The 14,613-nt window shown below is 34.1% G+C and overlaps 1 protein-coding gene across 10 annotated transcripts in view; it reads left to right on the top strand.

Moving 5' to 3' along the window:
• Positions 1-14,613, top strand: part of CYRIB (CYFIP related Rac1 interactor B) — a 197,033-nt gene that overhangs the window by 159,199 nt on the left and 23,221 nt on the right. For 5 of the 10 annotated variants that reach the window (XM_077167657.1, XM_077167659.1, XM_077167660.1 and 2 more), the window contains one exon: positions 7,770-7,852. The exons of 3 other annotated variants lie outside the window; for them this stretch is intronic. In XM_077167657.1, the coding sequence (XP_077023772.1) occupies positions 7,780-7,852 (73 nt within the window). In that variant the 5' untranslated portion in view covers positions 7,770-7,779. Of the gene's footprint in view, positions 1-6,786; positions 6,870-7,769; positions 7,853-14,613 lie in introns of those variants that run through there. 2 more of the 10 variants (XM_077167661.1, XM_077167663.1) reach the window with 2 other exon arrangements.

The raw sequence follows: 14,613 nt of genomic DNA, 5'->3' as shown, positions 1-14,613 counted from the left end.
ATACTTAGGTTGGTCTTTGAATATGTCTTACTGAAGAGCTCCATGGAAAGAGAAATCTTGTAGCAGTTGAGAAACTGCAAGTAGGCCATTGTGACTAGATGGATTTGAGTACAGTGAAGAGTGATGGGAGATGAGACTAGAGTGAGACAGAGCGTGTCAGTTTTGTAGGACCTGGTAAGGAGTTGGGATTTTATTCTGAGTGCAACCATAAGCTATTGCATTGTTTTAACCAGAGAAAGGTGTAGTTTGGTTTATATATTTTTAAAAGTTGTTTTGGCTTTCACGATAAGAGATTGTAGGAGAACCAAAAGGTGGGACCGAGGAGACTAGTTAGGAGGCTCTTGAAATAATCCTGGCTAGAAATGATGGTGGCTAGGACCGTGGGTGGTAGCATTGGAGGGAGGTGAGACCTGATGTCTTTTAAGCTAATGAGAAACATGCATTAAATAGGAGGGAGTGTTAGTCGGCCACAGACACGTAGAATAAGGAGAGGACTAAGAATTGACTATTTGATTTAGCAATATTTGCTTGTGGTGTGGAGTTGGGACAAAAGCCAGATTGGAGGTTTAACAGAGAATGGAAGAAGAGGAATGAGAGATGATGAATGTAGACTACTCTTTTAAAGGAATTTTGCTGCAAAGAGAAGACAATTTTGCTGCAAAAATAAGGCAAGGAATAGGATGGGAGCTAGTATGGCAAATAGAATCAAAATAAGTTGCTGTTTGAAGATGAGAGAGAAAACTACATGTATACTAAAGGGAAGGATAACTGAAAAAGAATAGCCATGAAATAGGAAGGCAACCCAGGAGAATGTGTTGTGTTAAATGCCAGATGAAGAAAGAGTTTTAGGAAGGAGCAAGTGACAAACTGAGTCAAAAGCTTTTGAGAAGTCCAGCAAGTTAAAGTCTGGGAATTGACCTTGGATTTAGCCATATGCAGGTTTTGGTGACTTTCATTGAGGTAGCTTCATTGTAGTAGGAGGCATAAAATCCAGATTGGAGTTATTTGAAAGAATGGAAGGTGCAAACAAGTGGCTATTCATTTACCAAATCTTGTTATAAGGAGGAAAGGTAAGATAGTGTGCGGTAATAGAGGGGACATTGGGTGGATGAAGTTGAGTGAGAGAACTGGACGGCGCCCCTTAGGAAAACCTTCCATCAGAAACAGGTGCATATCGTTAACGAGAGGAGGGTAGAGTGTGCGCTTACCCATGAAGAAAGGGAGGTAGATGGGATCATAGATGCTCCCGCCCCCACAAAAAATGTAGGAAGATAATTCCTACATACATAAAGGATGGGTTATTAGAGGTTTGAGGAGATTAAAAAAAAAGTCTGTAATAGTCACCTGGTAGAGAGAATAGGGCTAGGTAAGAGGGTTGCTGGGCAAAAGCGAGGCTGTACTTCATGATTGTGGTCATACATATAGAGCAGCAGCTCTCAGCCAGGACAGATTTGCTCCTCAGAAGACATGTGGCAATATCTGGAGATATTTTTGATTATTATAACTAGAGGGTGATGCTGCTGGCATCTAGTGGAGAGACCAGGGAGGGATGCGGCTAAACGTCCTACAGTGCAAGGTCAGTCCCCACAGGATTTGCCCGGTTCCAGTGTTACTATGCCAGGGTTGAGAAACCCTGCTTGAGAGTGATGCTGGTCAGTGGATCTATGAGTTTCTCTTCCTTTCCACCTCCCTCCTCACAGATATTTGTTATGTTTATAATCTAGAGGTGAGGAAAACAAACACTAAACCAACAGTAATTTAGATCTTGTAAGCACCCTGAAGGAAAAATTGGGTAATGGGGGCTAATTGGGCAGGGGGTGCTGGGTACACCTACTTTAGTTAAGGTTGTCAGGGAAAAATCTCTCTTAGGGGAGGTCTGAAGGATTAAAAGAAGTCATTCATAAAAAAACAAAAATGAAATAAACCAAACCTACCACAAAACAAAGCGAGCATTGGAAAAATCCTTGGGATTAGCAGTCGTCCAGGGCAGAGGAGACGACATCGTAAAGGCCCAGGAGCTTGAAAGAGTAAACGAAGAAACTCTCTCAGGGAGTTCCTAGAAAGACAGAACAGATGGTACAGTAAGTGTCACTTCTAGTTTTGTTTCTGTTGGCTTCTATTTGAATTGAGGAAACTTCTTTTCAAATGTTCTATGGAATAATAATCTAATGTATTTATTAAGTGCCTTTTGTGAGCTTAAAAATACATTCCACAGACTACCAGCCAGGAAGAGAGTGTTCTTTACAGATAAGTTACCAACTTTGAAGCAAACGTGATATAGATGCTCATAATCACAAAATTCCTCCAGAAATATTAACATGCTGTTAAAGTATATCTGGCTTCTGTGTATTAAATTTGTGATAAATTTCTTCTCATTTTATTTAGTACTGTGTTTATTTAACACAGTTACACTGTGAAAGCTGTATCATTATATAATCATCTTCAAGAAACTAAAAAGGTGATATCTATATAATGTGAAAGAATAACCTCCACGATAAGGTGATACCTTTATAACGCGTAAGAGTAACCTCCAGGATAACCTCTCGACTCTGTTTGAAATCTCTCAGCCATTGACACTTTATTTTGTCTCATTTCTCTCTTCCCCCTTTTGGTCGAGAAGGTTTTCTCAGCCCCTTGATGCTGAGTCCCAGCTCATTCTAGGATTTCTGTCCCTCATTGCCAGGAAGGTTTACACCCCTGGGAGTCAAGTCCCATGTAGAGAGGGGCAGGGCAGAGAGTTTGCTGGTTGTGTTGGCTGAGAGAGAGAGGCCACATCTGAGTGACAAAAGAGGTTCTCTGGGGATGACTGTTGAGAGAGAGGCCACATCTGAGCAACAAAAGAGTTTCTCTGGGGATGACTGTTGGGCCTAATTTTAAGTAGGCTTAGCCTATCCTTTGCAGACCCCAAGATTGAGGGCTTGGCCTATTGCTTTGGTTATCCCCATTGCTTGTGAGAATATCAGGAATTCTCCACTTGGGGAAGTTGAATTTTTCTTTTTCCCCATTCCCTCAAGGGGACTTTGCAAATACCTTTTTATTCATTGTTCAGATCACTCTGGGATTTATTAGAACATCACTCTGGACAAACCTACAAGCTCTCATGCCCTACTTAAGGTTCCATATACTTATAGTGTTGTTGAACTGTCCACATAAGTTATATTAGGAAATACACTAGTCAAAACATAAATTTTGTACCAAATAAACATTTTTTGCTTTAGTCTCACACGTAAGTTAAAGTTTTAAAATATGAATTGCCATCTATTTTCAACACCCTGTAGTATTGACATTCCTTTGTTCTTCCTCATGCAAAAACATTTTAAAATTTGTACGTTTGGTCACTATCGTTGTACACTCGAGTCATTCCTAGACTATACCATCTCAGTCTTTATTGTTTATTTTTCCTTCTGTTTTCATTTGTGCCCCTGGCCCTCCTCCCTCTTATCATTCTCACATTCAGCTTCATTCAGTGTACTAACATTATTGTATTACAGTTAGGTAGTATTATGCTATTCATTTCTGAATTTTTACAGTCAGTCCTGTTGTACAATCTGTATCCCTGCAGTAGAGCCAACATTTAACTACAGAATCAAACCTGTCACCCTGAGGGGATAAAAGGTTTTTGTTTCTGCCTTTTTTTTTTTAACCTAGCTTACAGTAAATTTTTTTACTAAGAGTTAAAAATGGCAAGACAGGTATTTAGTTTTGATTTTTTTCATTGATCCTTATTTAAAAATATGAAAGCTAGTAGTGTTATAAAGGAATTGTTTCAAATCTTTGAAAATGATCATGAGACTTGTCCAGACACATCCTGATGTGAGTTGTATGCACAGTATTTTGTCCTGTGTGTTACACATTAGAGGTAATTTCTCCAATGTTTGGGCTGTTGTACCAGATCAGTGGTTCTCAGCTAGGGACAGGTTTGTCCCTCAGGGACATGTGGCAATATCTGGAGATATTTTTGTTTATCGTAACGTGGCAAGGGCAGAGAGAGGACACACTACTGGCATCTAATGCTTAGAGGGCCAAGATACTGCTAAATATTGATATTTACAATGTTGGACATACCCTCCCACAACTAATTATCTGGGCCCACATGTTGGTAGTACTGAGATTGAGAAAGCTTGAACTGAATAAAATGAACTGTTTTCAAGCTAAGTGTCTGTGTATGGAATAAAGATGTAAGAGCATTTTCAGTCCCTGAGTACTTTGGAGAGTGCAAAAATCAAGCCCAGTAGTGAATGGTACAGGATCATTTTAGGCTAGGGTGCCTGGAAAGAAGAACTAGACAGTGGAAGAAGTTTGTAGAGGGGGCTGTAGGAAAATGCAGTGGGCAAACTTGGCTTCTTTCATCATTTTTCTGAGAGTTGACTGACTGTGGGTACATCCAGGTAAAAGGTGAAGAAACCTAACTTTTCTTTTCTCCCTCCGACTGTAAGAATCAGCAAGATTGTTGTTTTGAGAAAATGGGCTAAAAATGGCATTTGTGTGATTTAGTCTGATTTATAACATTGAAATTCATATTGATAAATGAAGACTTTGGTTTATGTTATAAGATATAGTCATTATTTTTAAAGTTATTTGTGATTTTGGGTTGTAACAACAGCTAATATTTATTGGATGGTTTCTCTGTGCCGGACACTGTGCTTGATCCCACTAAACCCCACAGTAATCCTTTGAGAGAGTTACTGTAATTATCTACATTTTACTGAATGAAGAAAATGAGGTCCAGAGAGATTTAAATACCATCCTCAAAGTCATACAGCTGGTAAGCTGGAGTTTGGAATTCTGGTTGGATTCCAGAGACCGAACTCTGAACACCAAGTGGTATGTTACCTTTTTCTTGCTAAAACCAGTTACGGCCCTTTTTCATGACATGTTGTTAGTCTGTGGTCACACTGTAGTATATTGATACCACTCGATAATTCTTTGTATATTTGGTTGTAGTTGTTAAAGAATTTGGTCCAGATGAATTTGAAAGCTTTTAAAATTGAAGTTACTAGCTGGCCACGGTGACAGCCGGCAGAGTTCTCACCTGCCATGCTGGAGACCCAGGTGCAATTCATGGTGCCTGCCCATGTAAAAGAAAAAAAAAATTAAAGTTATGAAATGTTCTCTTTCTAAATGGTTCCTAAAAAATCGATTGGATGAATTGAATAACTAATTTGAGGTAAGATTTTGGATATGATGATATAGGAAATGCTTATCTTTTCCTTAAATTTAAAGCTTTGTATTAGTACATTTTTATAATGTATAAGATAGCTTAGATGAAACAGTAAATATTTTACCCCTTACCTTTAATCCCAACTAATCAATCCATCTATGTAAAACACTGGGAAAAAATCAGACTGTTGGAGTTCAGTGTAACTTTTTTTCCTGAAACTTTTTATTTTGAAATAATTTCAGACTCACAGGACAGTTGCAAAAATAATACAAAACCCAAACAGAGAATTTTAACATACCCCCACCCCAGCGGATACCCAGATCGACCAGTTGTAATATTTTGCCACATTTGCTGTATCATTCTCTCTCTCTACCTATTCTATCAGTATATCAATGAAATAGAAATATTTACTATCAAAACTAAGAGCCCTACTCCCATTGGGGGATTACTTTTCAAAAGTGAGGGACCATTCAGTGTTTACCATATTTGGGAATAAATTGGCATATTTTAACATTTTAAAATAAATGTATGTCTCAATCCATCAGACTTTAGCCTCTAAAGCAGATAACTGTTGTATTGTTTCCTCTCTGGGAAACTTGAAGCTTAAAGTAGAAGAACAGAAAGCACACTGGTAGCTAGAACTACTAACTCTTTTCCATACTTGTAATCAAGATTAATAATAAGGTGTTTTCTTCCATTGATGAAAATATTGTTACTTTTGGTTATGTTTACATTACAAGCAGTTTAGTATTTGAAGAGAAAGTATTGAGACAGATATTGGAGGGGGGGTGGGGGAGTGGGAGCTGTGATACTGTCACTTGCCTCCTCTCTAACTACTGCAACTTTGAGGTTTGAACCTGGTTTTCTAGATGTTCCTGACACCTTCGTCCTCCCCATCCTTATTGTGTTATGACACATTTTGGGGCAGGATTTATGCCAGTGCCTTATTTGTACTTGTGTCTCTGCAAATTGACTAAAAGTTGTGATAATTGTTGAATCCCTATATTTGCTATGTTAACTTTTAAGTGACAAGATATAGTTAAATATTCAGTCTGAGTTAAATAATACAAAATTTGATCAGTCTCAGTATAAAAGATGTAAGAAATACTGGTTTATGTGGTAAAAATTTTTAAATAGGTTGTTACTGATAACTTACTTCATTCTTTAATAGTTAAGTGTGGTATGAATATTATCATCCATGTAATCCCAAATAGGATTTGAGTCTGCAAAAAGGAAAATATCTGTTATTATTTAAAAATAATGATCTCAACATTTATTCTGAGAAATCTATTTTTGATGTTAATTTAAATTGAGAAGATATGTGTCAAAAATTTTAAGCATAATACTAGCATAGATATTAATCACATGTAAATATTGCAAGTTATATCTGAAATCTAATCTTTTCTCCCATCTTGATTTATGTAACTTTTTTGATTTGTGGAAAAGAGGGACAGAAGTTACAACCTAAGAATCCAAAGTGCTTTTGTTGTTCCAAGTTTTCAGTGCCAAAAGCATAGAAACCTGCACCTGTTGGTAATTATGAACAAGCCAGCCTTTGCCAAATCCCAGGCCTTTGCTTAAAATTTTTTACTGGAACTAAATGATGTTGCCATTTTTATTTTTAGGTTTGCTGGCATGGGTAATCTCATTAAGGTGCTAACCAGGGACATAGACCACAATGCAGCACATTTTTTCTTGGACTTTGAAAGTAAGTCTCTTTAGCCCTTCACAGCTGGTGCATAATGGTAAAGTTGCAAGATTAATTATACTCACACCACAGTGAAGGCCAGCCAGAGTATCTGTTGCTAAAACATGGGGATCACAAAAAGGTTGCATGATTTTTTTTTTCTTAATCGTAGGCAAACATCACCATCATGTATAATTCTTTAGTTTTTCATTTGCTAAACTCATGTTGAGTCTGTAGCCAGTGCTGTCCTTTCATTAGTCCATGAAGCAAGTAGCCTTATGATGAACATTCTAACAGTATGCTTTAGTGACTATGTTGAAGTTTGTTGATTTATAATCCTGTAATTTTTTTTAAAAAATCGGAGTTGTGCTGCATGTCCAGAATCAGTCCTTTAAATGACCTCCAAATTACTGCTCATCCAAATTTTGTTAAGAATATATGCTATATTTAATGGTTTATAGGAAGTAAGTTTTACGTTCTGGTATGAATTGCAAAGGTGAGTTTTAGCCAAAACTCTTAATATTTGGCTTTGAAATAAATTGTTGTTTCAGTGCAATATTAAACAAGATGGCATGTAAATAATTCTTAATCAGAGATTTATTTTTCAGAATATTAGCACTATTGGAATACTTAAAGAATTTTTCATTATAAGGCCATTAATGAAACTGACTTGGGAGAATTTTGAGAAGAATTAGAGCAACAGGTGTGCCATTTTGTACAGGAAAACCACATTTCACCTCTAGGTCCTACAAATCAGCATGTTGAGAAGCAGGTTTGCTGTCTGCCAGAGCGCAGTCTGGGTAACCAGAAGACAAATTCATGGCCTAATGAACATTTTCCCCGTTACTATTTTTTAAAAATAATTTTCAGATGTTCTTTATATAAAGGGATATTTTCTCTTTCTCATTCTTGTCTTGACAGGTACCTTAACATGGGGAATCTTCTTAAAGTTTTGACATGCACAGACCTTGAGCAGGGGCCAAATTTTTTCCTTGATTTTGAAAGTGAGAAGATGATTTTATATCTATTTATCTTTGCCTGCAGTAGACTGCGTTTGTCTTGCACTAAATGAATGTTTCCACTTTGCCATCTTTTTTAACTGCTTTGCATGACTGAGCTATGAATTGTTTGGGTAAAATTTCTGGTGCCTTCTAGAACTGGAAGTCATATTTTATAGATTAAATTGTGATGATAAAATAAAATTTCATTTTGGCTTTGTAAGAGATTTTATATCTCTTAGTTGGGCATTATTTTATAATTCGAAGTATGTTCTCCAAGGAAAACATTTATATGAAAAAATTTTGGTGAAAAGTGCAAATACCGTCTCCAGACTTATTAATAGAGCCAATATCGTTGGGGGAAATTTTATTACAATTGTGAAAAATTGACTTAAGTTTCAACGATTTTGTGTACATGTTGAAGTGTTTTGAATACAAATCTGTTCATGAAGGCCATTCAGAGCTCAGTAATTTGGGCATAATATTAAAAGGTAAGTGTGAACCTAAATTATTTAATCTTTGCAGATAATTAATTTGAAAAGTTAAAAAATTGTATGTATTTATTTCAGGAATTCATTTTGTTTCTAAACTGAATAAAAGAAAAATAATGGGTTCACAGACCTTTAAGTAATTTGCCTTCTGTTTGTTTTATGTTGCATGACCTATTGTAATATGGTCTAAGAGTGGCAGGTAAGTGTCATTGACTCCGGTGCATGTTAAAAAGCTTTTGCTGTTTTTGGCTGTCAGTATTGCTTTAGCTTGTCTGTATGTCAAATTGAAAAAAATTATATTAAATTGATGTTTTAGTGTGAATGTTGCTATTTTAACTGATCATTAGCAAATTGTTAGGAAAGGGTGAAGAGATAGCCTACAGGTTTTTAATTTATGTGACCCCCCTACCTGAGATACAACACTTGTCCAGATTTATAAATACTTAAACCTTTTCTGGTTTTAAAAGCAAAAGAAACAAAAGAAAACAAACAGAAAAAAACCCACAAAAAAGCAAAAGAAACAAATCCTTTAAAATAACCCCCCCGAGATACATTGCATTTTCATTAACTTCTGTTAGTTTATATGATGTTATACAATATAATTCATTCTATTTTATAAATTATTCTTTAAACCAGAGCAGTTCATATGAGCACATTAATGTGTAGCTTATCTCCATTTTCCAGAATAATTTGTGTTCTCTTATATTTTTCTACTTTAGTACGTTTCTATAAAAATTGTTAAATTTGGATACTATGTGCAGGCTGTCAAAAAGTAGTAATGTCTGTATTAGGACCATATTAAATTGTTGGGTTTTAGGGGCAAAAAATGTATTAGAAAATAATAGTTTTCTTGACCCTTCTCAACAATTTAACAATGCTATTTTAAGTGCATGCTTAGCATGAATTTTAATCAGCTTGGGGACGTTGAGCAGATTGCTGACTTGAAGATTATTCTTTTAGATGAGGCAACTTACATTAGAGCTGTATTTTAGTTAATTTGCATCTGTTTCAAACTTGGTCTTGTATATCTTTCTGTTATTCTGTCCCCTTTTTTCCCTTTGTCTCAAATTCCTTACATTTGCAGAATCTTGGCTTTGATACAGTCAAGATCTTGTTCAAGACTTGGCACTTGATCTTTTTATAAACCTAGCATTATGTTGTGGTCAAATGAGAAGCAGAAACTTTATGTAGTAAATTTAAAATAATATTTGGTCGTGGTGTCCCAGTCTGGGACTTTGGTTCATTATTTAAAAATTTTAAATAGCTAATTTATTGACAGGAAAAAGTTAAAATTGTTAACAACAATAATAATCAGCAAGAATAATCAATAATCAGTAGAATGACAAGAAAAGTATTAACAGATATACATTAGAATATGATACTTATTGCTTGTAGCAGCTAATGTTGAATTTTTGTTTTAACACTTAACTGATATGCTGTAAAAGAATATTAGTGAAGTTATACTATGTACCAGGCCAGGGTTTGTCCATTATTATTCTTATTTAGATTTGTAAATATGTTTCCTTTTTATTCTAACAGTGTAGTTCTGTTATTCAATTTTATCTTTCATTTGTTTGCATATTCTTCTTGTTGGAAATAAGACCTTATAAAAATTTACCTTATTGTTGAGCTACTTATAGTGACCCTGGCCATTAGAAGGTTTCTTCTTATATTGTTACTACCAGACTCAAAATTTCCAACACAATTGATTTTGCCAGTTGTTTATGATTATGTGGAATAAAGCTACATTCTGTTTAGTAAGCAGGGTATTTGTACTATAGGTTTATTTCTAGATACACAGTAATATCAGAATAATTTAGAGTTTCACTATTTCCATTATTCTAATTGATTAAATCTAGACATCTCTTCGTGGTTGAACAATTGTAGAAATAATTCCAGCTAAGATAGCTAATTCCAGCTAATATCTCGCTTTTTGTGTCAGGTTTTATATAAATGAACTATTCCAGTGTATTTTAAACGTGATTTAATGGAATCCTGTAGTTTACAAAATGACGATGATATCTTTAAATAATTATTCTCTTAATTCACATCTTTTTTCTCCCCTCTTCACTCCACCTCTCCAGTACCAGTTTTCACTTGAGTTCAAGGTACTTTTATGACATGCCTCCCATGTGCCAACAAGTAGGTGCTGGAGATTCAGAGGTAACTAAGATAAAACCCCTGTCTTCAGAGAGCTAGTAGGGTAGATAGTACCCTATCTAGTAGGGTAGATAGAAATGTAAGCTAAGCATTTCATTTACATAAATTACATTCAAGGTATAGCGCAGGAAGGGATTAATTTTGCAAAGCAATGAGGAGTAGAATGGAAATCATGGAAGATTTTGGTGATAATTTGAGTTGGGTTTTGTAGGGTGAATTAGAACATTTCAGGTTAATTTAGTGAAGGCCATGTAGACAGAAGAAACAGTATTGTAAAGACTTTTTTAATGATGTGTTCACTGAAACATTGTTTTTTACTCTCATGGTACTAGGGAGATATTTTCCCTTTAAAACAATTCATTTCTATATATTAAGATTTTCTTTTAAGAATGTTTCAATTAAGATAAAAGCCCCAAATTGCCCCATAAAATTTAACAGTAGTTGTACTATTGACAACATATAGAAAGCACTGAATGTAGGTCTTTACAGCCACTTCTAAATCTTGGAATTTCCTAGTATTTTATGATATTGTAAATGTATAGCCATTCTAATGATAAGCCTTTATTAGCATAAATATTTATTTGTATCTACTTGTTTACTAAGTTGTGGTTCTTGGGAGAAGAGGGAGTTTTTATTTTTTGTGTCCTTTCCCAGTGTATAAGTGCTTTGTAAAATGGCAGAAACCTAATATTTGTTATTAAACTAGACTTATTTAGTTATTTATCTCTAGATAGACCAAAATAGGAGAATAGATAGAGGGTTGATTTGTAAGGGGGAAATAGAACCTATCTCTGATTCTTTGTTTCAGTGTCTTTCCACTTAGTCATACTTTTCCTCTAGTTCTTGTGTCTTTTATGTTACTTGTTTCCCCATCTTTAAAAAATATTGATACCAGCTCTTTTAGCCTAATTTATTGTTCCCTTTCACTTCTCTTGCATCTCTTCAGTTGTTTTTGCATTGTACTTAAAAAAATATCTTTATCCTAGTGGCATCTTTCATATACTTATTTTTCTAGAACTTATAGAGTTACCTTTGCTCAGAGTTGAAAATACCTAATAGCCTCCTTTAAGGAGCCTCCTTTAATACTAGAGCTATTTATGTCTCTGTAACTTTTTATTCATTTTTTATATTCATTCAACAGATATTTATTATAGAAAATCTAAATATTGAGTTCACATACTGTATAGAGGTACATACTGTACATTTGATGAACTTATGGAGATAGAGAGTAAACATTTATTGGATAAATGAAAGCACAATTAAAGCAGAAAGTTTCCTTGTCACAATTACAATTTTTGTGTTGACTTTAAATTTTTCCTTTGCCTCGTTTAGTACATAGCTTTTTCAACTTTAGCAATTATTTTTAGTGACTTTTCCTCTTCCCTCTACCCTGAAGGAAACAGGTGTGAAATTAAAATATTTCATTTTAACCTTAGTAGTAATAGTCATTGAAACATGCTTTAATTTCCTTTGAAGAGCCTTTAAAACTCAGCTTGGTGAATAATCACTATTGACTACTCTCAGTAGTAGAAACATTATTTGCTATCATGTGAATGTCCTTTTGTTAGCTGGCTAAGTAGTACATTTTTCTTCAATTAGTAAAGCCATTCATTGCTCTGAAAAATCAAAGTGACAAGTCTTGGTTGCATTGTATAATAACCATTTTTAGAATGTTTTATTTTGTAGTCTTTTTCCCTGCTTAGTATTTCACCCTTTTGCATGACTTGCTATCATATCAAAGTAGTGCTTACTTGTCTGCTATTTTCTGTTTGTCTTCATTTCTACAGCAGTCTTCAGCAGCTTTCAAAATTATAAATGTGACTTTCCTGTGACAGTCTAAAAATGTTTAATCATTGTGGTGCTGGGTGTTTATCCCACCCTAAGGGGAAACATGAATCTTCTCCTTTATTTTTAAATTTCATGGTACTTATTAAACCTTTAATTTAATAATTATTAACCACTTACAAGGTATTTTTAAGGCTACTTGATAATCTTTTGTTTGTATGTAAGTCTCAGTGTCACATTTTTATGTTAACAGCTAGTCACCACACCAAAGAAGGCATAGTTTAGTATTTTCAGACTTCATGAATGCCTTTTAATAGTTAATGATAAACTCTTGTCCTTTGTCATGAATTCCCACTTCATGAATTCAAACTATAATATGTGTCTGCTATTGATGTTATGTCTGTAGTTCCACAACTCCATATGAAAAGTATAAAATTGCCGATTTTGCATGTAAAACATATTTATCTTTACTGCATCTGGTGTAAGTATAAAAATATGAGGTGTACTTTTTTAGCGTGTCTATTACTTTAGAAAATATAGTCTAGCTAAATGTGAAAAGTATTGCTGCTAAATGACAGACCTAATTTTCAAAATAATTAATCATTTAGCCATAATAACAGTATTTGCTCCTAACAATACCTTTATTGCTGTGGACACAGTCTTTAATTTTTCAATTGGCTCCTCTTGTGTAATTATTTTGTCACAGTGTTTTCATTCTGAAAACATAATAAATGATTTCTGAAAAGAAATTTGAAAAATAAGTGAATCTGTAAACACAAATTCTTAAGTTGGCTTTGCACAGAATGTTATTTTTGTTACTGTAGTACTGTTCATGTTGAATTTGAAATTTGGTACTGTAAATGACATTTTTAAAATATATGGTATATTTTTTGACTAGTTAGGTTTGATACATGGAATTGAATTATGATTTTATCCCAAGCACAAAATAAAATTTTAGTTTTTAGGCATCTTTATTCCTAGTTTCATGTATGAACTTAATTTATTTTTAAAATTTCAAGGTAAAGAAATGAATAGATCATTTTGAATTGGTGGGGAGGTAAAGTGAGTAGAGAAAAGTCTAAGTCTTAGATTTACCAAGAACTTTAATTCATGTTATAAATTTGGACACCCCTCTCACCCAAAAAGAAGAAATTTTAATGTGGAAGAATATTGCCAGCATAATTTTTTTTTTCAAAAACATTGTGGTGAACATAATGTTTATCATATTAAGCGCTTTATACCTTATGCATTGTGTTGAATATGGGCTACTTGGAAACATTTATGAAAAACACGGTTTCTTAGTGGATTCCCATTTTTCTCTGAAAAAGAATCAATAATATTAAATAAGAAAGATTGATTCTTAGAGATGCAAATGACCAAGTTATTAAAAATATTTATGGGGTTTCTGTTGCCTCAAATCTAGCAGAGAGAAGTCCATATACAGCCATTCATTAACGTATGTTTTGTGGCTAATACCACAGGTGGTAAAAATGCCTATACTCTGATTATACTTTTTATACAGTCTTCAATTTTTTCTCACTCAGTTCCAACTGAGAGGAACTCAGATTTGCTTTAGTATTTCAAAATTTCAATGATAAGTATCGTGGCTTAAAGTATATCATTTTCAGCAGCTCAATAATTCGGGAGCAGTTTCATAATTAGAACTCCAACACGAGAATCTTGATCTTGTGTTCATCATCAGAGAAATTCATTGACACTGTCCTGGGTTTGGACTTTGATGTATATTTCATCCCTTCCTTAATTTATAGTATCATATAAATTGAGCCAGATTTAAAGTGATGCCCAGAGAAGGGGAGCATCTAAAACTATTGTTTTAAAATGGTTTTTATTTTTTGTATCAGAATTCAGTTGGTTAAAAGTAAAATTACTTTTATGAAAAAATAGTTTCAATCTTAAACTATAGTTGAGCAAGATATGAATAGGCCTTTCACTTCTGTCACATTAAAACAGATTATTACTAATAGAGTTTCACTTATTGACAGTAATGAATGGTGTGGGAAAGAAGTGATTATTAAGACTATCACTGTTTAAATTTTTTGTTACAATTCCAAGTGGGGCTTAATATACCAAGTTATGATTTTTGTAGCTTAAACTAAATAGTAAATGCTTTGTATCCCGTTGTTTCCCTGTGATACTTGCAAATTTCAGGCTAGTTATTCAAATGTGGAACTATGGAAAAATGATTGATCTCTTCTAAGAAGTGCAAAGTTAACACATTGACTAAAATGTAACTAATCTGTGGAAATTTGTATTTTTAATTGTTTAGAATTTTACGTGTACTTAAAAAAATTCATGTCACTGTAAATTTTT

Source organism: Tamandua tetradactyla, chromosome 6, assembly GCF_023851605.1.
Source record: "Tamandua tetradactyla isolate mTamTet1 chromosome 6, mTamTet1.pri, whole genome shotgun sequence".
NCBI lineage: Eukaryota > Metazoa > Chordata > Mammalia > Pilosa > Myrmecophagidae > Tamandua > Tamandua tetradactyla.
The sequence above is the reverse complement of the archived record's forward strand: the minus strand, read 5'-3'. Positions and strand labels throughout refer to the sequence as shown.